General features: G+C 32.1%; 2 protein-coding genes across 3 annotated transcripts; one reads left to right on the top strand and one right to left on the bottom strand.

Moving 5' to 3' along the window:
- Positions 1 to 545: 545 nt before the first annotated feature.
- LOC133669748 (uncharacterized) lies at positions 546 to 1744 on the top strand. Its single transcript, XM_062090015.1, has one exon. It carries the CDS (start codon positions 770 to 772, stop codon positions 1352 to 1354), a length of 585 nt encoding a protein of 194 aa, XP_061945999.1. The 5' UTR covers positions 546 to 769; the 3' UTR covers positions 1355 to 1744.
- A 471-nt stretch (positions 1745 to 2215) lies between these two features.
- Positions 2216 to 9616, bottom strand: LOC133669741 (protein NUCLEAR FUSION DEFECTIVE 4-like). Of its 2 annotated transcripts, XM_062090003.1 has the most exons (4): positions 9143 to 9616; positions 3529 to 4207; positions 3306 to 3411; positions 2216 to 3013 (listed from the first exon to the last, which is right to left on the bottom strand). In XM_062090003.1, the coding sequence occupies exons 1-4, from the start codon at positions 9470 to 9472 to the stop codon at positions 2548 to 2550; spliced, it is 1581 nt and encodes a 526-aa protein (XP_061945987.1). In that variant the 5' UTR covers positions 9473 to 9616; the 3' UTR covers positions 2216 to 2547. The 2 variants fall into 2 exon arrangements, with proteins under 2 accessions (XP_061945987.1, XP_061945977.1); XM_062089993.1 differs by having other exon boundaries at positions 3306 to 4207; positions 9143 to 9615.
- Between the last annotated feature and the right edge of the window lie 3137 nt (positions 9617 to 12753).

Below are 12753 nucleotides of genomic sequence, written 5' to 3'. Positions count from 1 at the left end.
AAATACAATCCATCGGATCTTATAGACTAGAGATCACCATTAAAACTTTCAAAGAACATGAATTTCTTCAACAAATAAGAGATATGAGAAATAGGTGTGCTATCACCTTAAAATCCCTCAACAAGGGCTGCTAATTGAGAAATCTTAATCAGCGAGGGCCAGTCCTCAAAAGAAACAAGTTCTGCAATGATTTAGATTAGATGTTTAACTAAAATTGGTCGATAACTTAACAGAAATTCCCATCAATGGATTGCTTTTACTCTATCCAAAATATATTCCATCTTACTTTCTTTCTTTCTTTCTTTTTTTATCCAAAGTGTTGCCATGCTTGAAGTTTGAGTCCATTTTGCCACCTTCCTCCCTTGATATTACACTTTACACGCACAAAAACAAGTATTGTTGTGTCCCTACAGGCTAGTCTTTTCCCATGCCGTGATTGATGTTCCACTTGTTAGAATCCTTAGGTTTCACTCCTAATTTGGCCCATTTCTTGAAGGGAACACACCCATGTAAACCCCTCCCCACATACCTTTAATCTCTTCTTCTTTAGTCACTCTCAAGATTCAACTACCATAACAAATTTTTTAAAAAAAAGAAAAGAAAAGAAAAGCTAAGCTCCTCAAGAAAAAGTCCAAGTCTACTAGTAGCAACTCCACCCTCTTCTTTTATCTTCTTTTGGTTTTACAATTGCTTCACCACCTGCATTATATACATACACCCTCTCAAACTTTGAAGCGCACACATTCACTCGGACGCAGCCTCAAAAGCTATGGATTGGTTCTCATGGCTATCAAAAACTGGCCTTGAGCCTTCTCTTGTGTATGAATACGGCCTTGCTTTTGCTCACAATGAGCTTGAAGAAGAAGATATACCTTACTTTAATCATGAGTTTCTTCAAAGCATGGGGATATCAATAGCCAAACATAGGCTTGAGATCCTCAAGCTTGCAAGAAAGGAGAAAGGAAAGAGCCCTCGTGCCATGGCAAGGGTTCTTGTTGCAATCAAGAGGACAAAGAGGTGTCTAGCTAAGTACATAAGGACATGGGTTCGCAGCGAGGAGTCAGCTCTTGTTCTTCTTCAAAGGCCTGGTTATGGTACCAGATGGAGAGGAACTATGTTGAAGAGGAACAAGAAGTTGATGATGTCTAAACAAGGTAGGTTGTTGCTTACAAATGGTAGCTTTTCAAACACCCCTATGATTTCTGCTGGCCCAACCCTTGAAAGTTTTTCAAGCCCTGTGATTTATGATCTCAACAAAGAGAAGTTAGATCAGGGTGATGATCAGGGGTACTGGACAACTGGTGTTGAAGAGATCAGGTGGGATACCATGTTCCAGAATCTGAAACCAACATGAATTGTTATAGTTTATCCCCTTTTTTCTCTCTTTCTTGATATCAGTTTAAATGGTGAGAGATGGATTTTTTGTGTGTTCTTCCACCATGGAGTCTTCAGTCTTGCTCATGTAGTCATTTTTCTCTTCTTGTTTTCATTAGTGGGTGGGTCAGATAGGAACACAACTTGGCGTCAGGGACTGTTTTTTCTTCTTTTTTTCCTTTTTTTTTTTTTGTTACAAATGAAAGGCTCGAAGCTGAAACCTCTCAAGAAAGGGAGGAGATGAGTGTCGATTGAGCTGCAAGCTTTTTGGCGGCATCAGGGTCTCTTTTAGTAATGAGATGGTCTCCCCTGCTTTTGTATTTTGTAGTCTTACTCGCAAACAAAAAGAAAGCATTATCAGCTTTTAATAGATTGATTGTTTTAGGATACGAAGTTAATTACCATGTGGTAAGGCATCCAAACATATTGTCTTATGCTTCTGTATTTTCGCTCACTAGGCTACGTTTATCGCTTTCTAATGTAAGTGGCAACAGATCATAGCAATTGGCAACGAAGAGGGGTATAGAGATAACGTCAAGTGCCTGCAGATTAGTACTGGAAAGCATGGAAGAGGAAACTGGTCTTGAACACAAATACTGCTCTTTCTACTTCGAGGAAGAGGAAGGGGAAAAAATGAGGCAGCAGCTTGTGTGTGCACATGTATGTGTGAGCAAACAACGTGGATGTAAATATAGTATCGTAGCGCGAGTGTATCGCTAAGTTCATGTATAGAAAAGATTCCAGGATGAATTTCCCCTACAAATGATGAGAAACATGATGGAAATTAGAAATCTGGAACGAGTCACCCTGAAAACAAAGGGGAATAAAGGCCTGTTCCGAATGCCAGGAAAGACTGGACGAAACCAGTATTGATTTATCTTATTTAAGTTTCAGAGGGAATCCTGAATTTGATTGACATATATCATAGCAATAACCTACTTACAACTTGGATGTGCCTACCTCCCACAATTTGATTAATTTGAAGTCATTACAGCAAGCTTCATCAAGGATACCGCCATTGAAAGGCTGACAACAAACAAAATATAGCATCTTGGAGCATCTAACAAAATCTAGGCAACGTAAGCCACTGTCTAGAGTGCTACAACAATGAAGCAGACCTCTGCAAAACAGCACGTCACAACCTCGTTAGATGATACAAATAATCTCCATTGGTCAATGGCCAGATGTCTGAGGCAGGCGAAAAGAACCCCCTGAATAAAGCAGTTCATAAACTGGCCGAATTCTAACCGTCAAAATTATGCTCAAGATTGTACCCAACCCACAGACTCCAGCTAGAACCAGGAATGTCATCTTGAAGCAATCGGGTCCAACACAAGAAGAGCTACTTTGCTTAGCTGCTTCCGCATCATATACATAACCAGCAAGCGTACCTGAGAAAAGAAGTGCACCAATAGGATTGCCTAGCCCCATGAAGCTGTAAATTAAACCAAAGTGTTTCAAGCCAAAAAGCTCGGAAACAGTTGGCACCATTATAGCATACAGGACCCCATAGCAGATGCCAAGCAGAGGAATAGCAGCATAAAGAATTCCATTAAGAGCAAATGCAAAAAGAATGAAGGTCACGAGCATGACCATTAGTGCAAATGTCATCCACAAGGTTCGAGGGATCATTTTCAACCTGCAATGAGATTTTATCACTTTCACCATCATTCCCTTATTAGAAAGAAAATCACATCCAAAGTGCAGTGAAATTTAAAACTGTAGGAAATATAGGGCATAAACCTAATTGCACATAACCAATTCCACATATTGCAAATGTCAAGTACTTTTTAGGAAATTCACATTACTAAATTGTTCGGAAACTTGTGCTAGGAATGCCTAATGATAATATCCAGCATGTGCTACTTCAAAAGAAATAGGGATTTTCACATTTCAACCTAGTACTTTATGTTAAGGCAATGAATAATGACCTTACAAAGTGTTCTGAAACGGCGCCTGAGCCAATACGGCCAACAAAATTGCAAAAGCTGAAGAGAGTAAGCAAAAGCGTTGTGTCTTCCAGTCCAAATGCAACACCTATTTGAGCCAAATTATTGAGAACGGTAACTCCAGCACCAACCCCAAGAAAGCTTACAACCCAAAGAAGCCAGAAATCAGCCTTGACAAGAGCCTCACGAATTTTAAAATCCTCACCTCTCCTGGGCCTCCGTTTCTTCTTCACTGCTCCCTCACCCACAGCAAGAAGTATGTCCGCATCCAAAGCATCATCATTCTCATAAAAACTACCAAGATTAGTACCTGAAGAAGATGGTGTCAACAAAGAATCCGTTGGGGTTGATTCACCTTCCTTTGGGACCAAATGATCTGAAGAATCACTAGGTGGGACATGTCTCTTATGTTCTGCAGGGAATAGGGTCATTTTGACTGGAATTGCGAGAGGAGACATCAGAATAATAACCATTATCAAAACTAAAATGTATGAAACAGTATCACTTAGAGAAACCACACCACTTATTATTGTGGTTATGAGAAGATAAAGAGCAAGCAAAACACTTGCCACTTGACTGAAAATAAAATGGACATGCTCTGAAGAGTCTTCTCCAGAAGCTGGAGAACAGGGCCGAATAAAGTACATCATGGCTAAACATAAAATGGGAATGCCAAGTGTAAGAATTAGGAGAAGCTCTGAATCTGAATCTTTAAGCACCAGTTTGTATATCACAGTATATACTGCAGCTGCGATCCCAGCATAACCTTTGAGAATCCCTGAAACAGTGCCTCTACTGAGAGGGAAGTTTCTCATGTTGGTTACAAGCACAGCTGTGCCAAACCATGTAGTGCTATTAGTGGCTACAACAAGCGCAACCCATATCTGCAATAGCAACGAAGAGTGAAGCCTGTAAAGATTATAATTCATGGAATATTATATTCTAAGAGCAAAACTTAATCTGCAAGTATGACTCAATAATTTAACAGAAACAAACAATTGTAAAAGTTTCAAGGAAAAAGATGGAAATTCAAAGGGAAGAATGCATAATTTCCAGAAAAAACTTGTTTAGACAGCCCAGCCACTTCCACATGGACTTCAAAATTTCTTCTATAATTTCATTAGTCTGCCTATGCCAACGGAATGTAAAATATTTCAACCGTGGAATATAAGATGGATTAAAAAAAATGGTATAAAATTATGATGTTTGTATAAGAGAGTTTTACTCCATAAACTATGTTCTTTGATACTTAGGAACCAGGCCATCTCTGACTTCTTGCTGCACCCAGATTGCAAAAAATAAGTGATGAATATGAGCTCACTGCAGGTTTCACAATGCTTTCAAAGTAACTTGCACTAAATGCCCTGGAACATTATGTTTTTTTTTTTTTTTTGAAAAGAAACAACTGTTTTTATAAAATATAAAAGATATCTAGAACTAATAAGTAGATGTTTGTCATATGATATATACATTGAACTAACCCGTATAGAGATTCCATATGGAAAGATCGACAGTTGTGTAAGTGATTTTTAGACTTAAGATAACTGAATTATCTTATTCAGGTAATGTTATACTTTGATCATGACTATATGTTGTTCTAATCAAGGATAACAAATGGATATTTATTGGGTATAGTCAAGGTTGTCATTTTCGTTAAGTTTCAGCCAGAATGACCAATATACCTCGTATCATTTTAAAAAATACAACAAAGTGAAATAAAGTTTCATCTCAAGAATCTCGGGTCATTTTGGATTTCTTGCCCAAATTCCTGCCGAAATATCCTAGGTTTATTTCATCCATTTTGTTCTGGATAAAGTGATAAGCGAGCTATAATTCTTCTATAAAAAAAAATCATAGACCTCCTGTTTACACATTCTCCTATATATATCTAGACTCTGAAAAATTTTAATATAATTTAATATTGTAAGATTAATGAAGAGAAGATTTTTTTTTAACCTAAAAACTTGTTAACTATAGGTTAAAGCATTGTAATTAGCGAAAGTAACAAGTGCAGTGACACCTCTTTGTTTGTTATTTCTTGTTTCTATTCATTTCCTCCCTTGTATTAAGAGAATCCAGGTCATCCTTCTAACTCTTGATACCACCCTGCTTACAGCTCCCTGCAATTGTGCATGTACGCTAGCTTTTTAGGTGTACTCGGCTCACTTTGAGCCTAGACTTTCTGCCTTTGCCAAGGGATAAAGATCAAGAGGACATATGTGATGACTAGTTTTAGTTTTGAACATTCAATTAATTATTCGCATAAGAACTTTAGCTATATTTTATTATCAAGTAGTATTCTTACTTTCACCACAACAGTAACATTTAAAGGCTGATCAAAATCTCTTTTCAACTGCCAACTACAACTTATAGGCTTCGACAATAAAATGTTTGTTTAGGAAAATGTCCAGCATTATATTTTGTATCAAATTTCAATTAAAAATATTTAAATTTTCCTATTTTATCTAGAATTCCTTATTAAATGGAATTTCTTTTTTGCGTGGATTTCTTGTGTGTAAGATTTATATAACCTATAGAGAAATAGAAGCTAAAAGAAAGAGAAGCTTGATAACATTGACTGGATTTGTGAAGAAACCAGCCTTCTTGATGGAAAGGATTTAAGTTGAGAGGCATTTAAGGTTTCTTTGTCTACTTTGACTTTAGAGTATGAAAAGGTCAATTTTGAAGGTGATGATGAGATTAGATGATGAGCTTAGTGGAAATAACGAGCTTAGTCGAAATAACAATCTATCGAAATGTCTAGTTGATGACTTTCATTACATAACACCACAAGATCAAGACACTTATTTCTTTATTAATGATGGAGATGATGTTTAATTTATAGTTCTTTTGTATTAAAATATTTTATTTGATCAATATTTTAGCATTTTGTTTGTGTTAAATTACTTTAAGTTAAAAGTTCTCTTTAGTCTTGACTCTTCACATGAATGTTTTAAATTTTGAAATTACATTTAGATACTTGATAATGTGTTTATATTGCATAATTTAAAGCTAATTTATCTTTAGACTTGAATTGGAATCATGATTGTTGAATATATATATATATATATATATATATATATTACATGACTTAAGAACAGAACGTCGAAATGCTCCAAAACCAAAATTTATCATTCCAATTAGAAAAATAAAATGCCAACTAGAACAGAATTGACAACCTTGAGCATAACATGAATCATATAAATTGAGTGATTAAGAGAGGATTCATCACCATAGATAAATTAGAAAAAATAGTCCACATGTTCTCCAATACTATCGATTGTAAAATCCTTGCATAAGATGAAAAGAGATTGGAAAATAGTTTCAAATCTTATTCAAAAGATCAATGATTATGGTATTGAAAACAAACATGATTTGACAAAGTAGACACACTTCGTGCTATAAGTTTAAATCAGAACATTCTAGAAAAAAATATAATAATCACCTTGAGAAATTATTCACTGCAAAGTTAAGTCAAACCACATATGACTTTCCTAATATTTAGGAATCATGACACATTTTTAAACAATACACTTGATCTTAAAATATAGATCCATCAATTGTTGAATTGATAATAAATTAAATTGTTTAATTTATTTAATCCTAGTTTATTGAGGATCGAGATTTATATTCGGACCAATATATTATAAACATAATGGGTCACACATATAAGAACCATTAGTCATAAATTAAACTATAATGATTAATCAAGCGTGATTTGATTATAAATAAGTTTTAGAGATTAAAGACTAGATGTAATATTACATGGGATAAGAATTCTACACTAAGAAAAATCAAATGGGGACATGATTGAATAAATTTCTAAAATTGTCCTGAAATAATATATGTAATTTTATTCAGAGGAAAAAATTAATATTTTATCATTTATAGAATTATTAAGTTTTCCCTATAATGTTATGCCTTAAATTTTACGAGCGAGAGAGCTATGTTACTGAACATACAATGTAAGTTATATAGATCTTACAAAACATACAATGCAAAGAAACACTTGAAAACACGAAAAAAAGAGCTACCACTCAAAAGCATGGTGATTTATCTCTCCTAAAAATGGTTTTAGAAAATTTTTCATTGGTGGTTCGTGTGACTTATTGTTAGAGACCAGACACTTGGACGGCTTATATTCTGCGACAACTCGACCTTGAAGAAGTTGATCAAATCTCAAAAAGAGAATCTGATTTTCAAGTAATTTTCGCTCTAAACCTAAACAATCCTAGATTGTCTAACGTGATCGTGTGACTCCCTACACAAATTTTAAATTACTGTTTCTCTGCATCTAAGAATTTCAGAAACCCAGCACTCTAAAGCCAAATAAACTTCTCAAAATCAGAACATGACTGCCAACACAGGCACAAAATAAGTTACCAGCTATATTTTATGTGCAATGTGAACAGAAAACAGTGCACTACCCAAAATGTGGATTGATGAGGTAGGTTTCTATATAGTCTGTATTAAGGTGGCAAAAAATTAAATTTGTGAATTTCCTACATGATGGACTTAGTTCTGGTGACATTAAATTAGAGCGCAAAAAAGATTGGTTTTTAAGTAGCTTACACAAATATGTTCCTTAAAGAATGGTTGTCCTAATTTAAATTGTAATCTCAATCATGCATGTTTCTCATATTGCTTTCTAAAGTATTCCTTTGCAAAGGGAAAACAGGTATAAAAACAAGGCTAAACCTTCCCAATTTTCCAAAATGAATATATCATAGCAAAAGTCTACCCATTTCAGATCAGTGATTGTGAACCATTATTTTCTATAGTGGTGGAGAGCTAGAAATCAATTGAAAATCAATTAAGAAGAAGAAGGCAAGCTGAAACTGATACACTTCTCCTTCATTGACCCTTTAGCATCCTCAGTAACACAGCCATTCAATTAAAAGTTAAAGTAACAAATTATGTCAACTTTTGAGAGGATGAGAATCTGCACCTACATTTCTATACTTTTAAAACATCTAGATAAAATATAGAGAAAGTTGTAATGATAATCATGAATGAATTTTACCAAATTCCCACACCAATATCATCACAAGCATTTGTTTAGATGTTAGGAAAGCTAAAAATGGGAAGACCAGACTCGCAATTTCATAAGAAAAAAAGAAACATCAGAATCACTCATTCACAGAAAAGCTAAAATCTAAGGCCATGAACTAATGGGATTCTGCAAAGGAGAATAAAAGGTGGTCCTGTGCTTCAGCATTTCCAGTTGAAGAGGCTCCTTTCAAGACTCAAATATGAAACAACTTTTTTCTCCACTGCCATTGGCCTCTTATTGAGACCAACTAATCGAAAAACTACCACGAAAATGACTGCTAATCAAACACGCAGGTAGGTTTGCAAAAAAAATTGTTTCCTAAATAAAAAGATTATAGCTCAAAGTGATTTCTTCTAGTTCCCAAAATATAATGGATTTCAAACATCATAGTTCTGGACCCCCATGGTATGATTCTCCAAAAACTTTAGTCAAATACATAAGCAAAACACTAAACTTGTCTACCAAACTAGCCATGTCAATCAGTTTTAAATGGGCAGCCAGCAAAGAAAGAAAAGAAACAATTAAAAATATAAATCTGGAGTAATAAAGAACCTTAAAAAAGAGACAGAAATTAAAGCAATCAGTCATCACCCTGCAATTTCAGTGATCAAATTTGGAAAACCTATCAAACACTAAATCCAAGACAATCAAGAATATATGATTGTGTAGTGCAGACAAAAAAAAAACACCCTTCAGGTATTTCAAATCAACAAATCGATTTCAACGCAACTAAGCAACTAGAAAAGGAAAAAAGTTGATCACTTACCAGCCAATAGGGCAAGCCAATAACAGTCTGGGTAACAGTAAGCCAGAGAACACCATAGCCCAAGAAACAAAAAACAACACCAACAGAAAGCAGAGCCCAAGGAGGGAATTTGTTGCAGGCAATGCCAGGGAGCAAACCTACACTCTCTCCAATATCATTAGCCACACCCAAGATTGTTATTTGCTGCTGGTTCAAACCCAACACTGATTTAAGTGAAGGAGAGTAGAGAGGGAAGTTGTAGCCATTCCCAGCAGCTATCAAAACCCATACTGCTGCTGCCAAGCCCACCCAAGGTGGTCTACTACCTGCTTTTAGAACTATATTTGGCATTTTTACTGTCTAGTTACAACTTTTCTCTGATCTGATCAATCTTTAATTTGGAAGAGAGGAGCCTCCTTCTCTTGTACAGTGCTCTGATGTCATCGGTGAAATTAGTAACCACACTACCCGCTACACAACAGTTTTTGCTAATATATTATATTATCTTTTTTTCAACTGTTAGCTTGTCTCCACATGCAATTATATTACAGATAACACTGCAACTTATCAGTGTTTTAATATGAATTGTGGACAATATAATCCACGAGTGATGAGCTCTTTAATGATTAAAAATATAATATTTATTAATTTTAAAATGTAAATCAACATATCAGATCATGTCTTAAATTTATTTTCTAGAAATTACCAGTTTAAATTTCATAAATCTCAGTACTACTAGATACTTGAATGGTTATTAACTTCAAGACCCGTAAGATTAGTCGAGATATGCGCAAACTGACCTGAATATCCATTTTAATAAAAAAAAAACATATTTAAAGGTAAAATTATATTTTTATATTTTTAGTGTATAATATAATTATTTTCATTCTCTTAAAAAAAAATACAGCAATGTTTAAAGGAAGTTTTTAGATTTTCATTATTTTGTATAGTGTAATTAACGCATTTTAGGTTTTTTAACCCCGATTTTCTTGGAATTATCATGTGAAGTCAAGGATGTTATAGTTTAAATTTCATAAATCTCAGTACTACTAGATACTTGAATGGTCATTAACTTCAAGACCCGTAAGATTAGTCGAGATATGCGCAAACTGACCTGAATATCCATTTTAATAAAAAAAAACATATTTAAAGGTAAAATTATATTTTTATATTTTTAGTGTATAATATAATTATTTTCATTCTCTTAAAAAAAAATACAGCAATGTTTAAAGGAAGTTTTTAGATTTTCATTATTTTGTATAGTGTAATTAACGCATTTTAGGTTTTTTAACCCCGGTTTTCTTGGAATTATCATGTGAAGTCAGGGATGTTATAGTTTTTCTATAATTCCGAAAAAGTAATTGACACATGCGGCACCTCTCAGTGATCATTGGTAGCTTTTCGTGGCGGTGTCTGAAGCATTGTGTCACACTCTACACAATGGGACAACATGTGTTGGTCTTCATGGCATGGAGAAACTTCAGTGATAATTTTTCTCATACCTCTTTTTTTCTCTCTCCTCCACCTTAAAAAGGCAAGAAGCCACTGATGTCGAGTCGGCTCCTATGCAGCTAGCCATGCCCTACTTGGGGCAACATGAGTCTGCATTCTTTTAATTTCTATTTATTTTGCTTTTTATTTTTTTTAATTTTACTTTTTGATTTAATCCCGAAATATTTTATTTTAATTTTTTTTGTTGAATTTAATTCTCATTCTTATAATTGCAATTCCTTTTATTTTGAGTTCTCTTTTTAATTAATTATTTTTTTAAATTTCATCTCTTATTGTTTAATTTCATTAAATTTTCATATCATATTTATTGCTTATTTTTTTTATCATGCCTTCTCAAATTGTTTTATTTTTTATTGTTTAATTTTCTCAATATTTTATTTCATTTCTTTTTTTTTCAGATTTAGTTCTTATTTTTTTAATTATTTTTTTTATATTTTTTTAATTTGTTTTATCTTTCAATTTTATCTTTTGATACTTTATTTCATTTGTTTTTTATTCAATTTTGGTTTACATTTTTTTAATTGCTTTTTTTATTCTATTTTTTAATTAAGTCCTTTATTATTTTTTTCATTAGTTTTTATATAGATTTAGTTTTTATTATTTTAATTACTATTTATTTTCTTTTTAGTTTTTTATAATTAAAAATTTTATTCGAGATTTTTTTTAATCTCCTGCATAGTTATTTTTAAATTTAAAGATTATTTTATTTAACTTTGATTTGACCTTTCTCTTTCAATGACCACTACAAGACAGAAAGCCTATTTCAGCTATATTCTAGGATTTAGTGCTTGAGAATTCCTACCAAAAGGTCCGCTTGTTGAAATGTTGTTCAGAATTTGTTTGGATTGATAAAATAATTATTTTTAAAAATATTTTTTATTTAAAAATATATTAAAATAATATTTTTTATTATTTAAAATTTATTTTTGATATTAATATATTAAGATAGTTTAAAAATATTAAAAAATATTAATTTTAAATAAAAAATAAAAAAAAATTAATTTTTTTAAAACACAATAATAATAATTATTGAACAAGTCCTCTTACTGACGAGTCCATGCTGTTTACCAAGTTCTCATGTCCTGTCATGGTGTGTCATCATATGTCTATCTATATAGTACTTGTGTCCATGTCGGGTGGAGACATCAATTCTGTAAACATGATTCACATGTCCCTATAATTTATGATAAATATAGCTAAACTTTTATGTTGTTGGATTGAAAAATTAGGCTAATTTAAATCAAGTTATTATATTTTATTATTGAATTTTAATTTATATTATTTTGTTAGGTTTTTATTAGTTATTGCTGTTTAAGCTCAAATTTAATTATCAGAAAGATTTTATTATTTAAATGTAATTTTTTTGAAGTTTTAAATAAATTGAATAAAAATTTGTAAAGTTACTGATATTTTCAACCTTTTTCTGTTCTTTGGCTTTTTTTTATTTACTTTTAATTCTTAATTTATTTTTCTAAAAAAAAATTTATTTTTATTTTTTATTTTTTTATTATTCTAAATCAAATTTAGATTTGGTATTGGAACACAAGTTTTAATTGTTATTTCAATTCTTGTTTCTAAACTCTAGATAATGTGGTAAGCTTTCATCGAAACTGATAAAAAAATGTAGCAGTAGTAAAAATTAGCTGTTTAAAATCTGGAAAAAAAAAGTTCATCATCAACCATAAAAATTGATTACTAATATTTGAACACACAGTTTAATTTGTGTTTTTAAAATAGTTAAAAAAAACTATTAAAAATTAATTCTTTTATGTTTTTAGATTGTTTTGATGTGTTAATTTTAAAAATGATTTTTTAAAAAATACAAAAAAAATTATTTTGATATATTTTTAAACGAAAAGTACTTTAAACTGTAACCACTACAACAATATCAAATAAATCCAACATCTCGCGATCCATCCCACGTTTCTAAAAACTTTAAAAAAATGTTTTTTAATTAAAAACTAATTTTTTATATTATATTTTTGTTCTGATTTAATAATTTTAAAAATAATTTTTAAAAATTAAAAAAATATTATTTTAATATATATTTAAATAAAAAACATTTTAAATCACAACCAATCCACAAACAGTAACATCCATGGTAACGCCAGCCTTCCCAA

The sequence above is a fragment of the Populus nigra genome, chromosome 1 (assembly GCF_951802175.1).
Source record: "Populus nigra chromosome 1, ddPopNigr1.1, whole genome shotgun sequence".
NCBI lineage: Eukaryota > Viridiplantae > Streptophyta > Magnoliopsida > Malpighiales > Salicaceae > Populus > Populus nigra.
The sequence above is the reverse complement of the archived record's forward strand: the minus strand, read 5'-3'. Positions and strand labels throughout refer to the sequence as shown.

Bases quoted from the DNA above. Each gene is read 5' to 3' on its own strand.
- LOC133669748 (XM_062090015.1), top strand. From the start codon at position 770: ATGGATTGGTTCTCATGGCTATCAAAAACTGGCCTTGAGCCTTCTCTT.
- LOC133669741 (XM_062089993.1), bottom strand. From the start codon at position 9,472: ATGCCAAATATAGTTCTAAAAGCAGGTAGTAGACCACCTTGGGTGGGC. The intron at 4,208-9,142 runs GTAAGTGATCAA...TTGCTATTGCAG, and splicing joins TTGGCTTGCCCTATTGGCTG to ATATGGGTTGCGCTTGTTGT. The intron at 3,014-3,305 runs GTCATTATTCAT...ATCTCATTGCAG, and splicing joins GTTTCAGAACACTTTGTAAG to GTTGAAAATGATCCCTCGAA.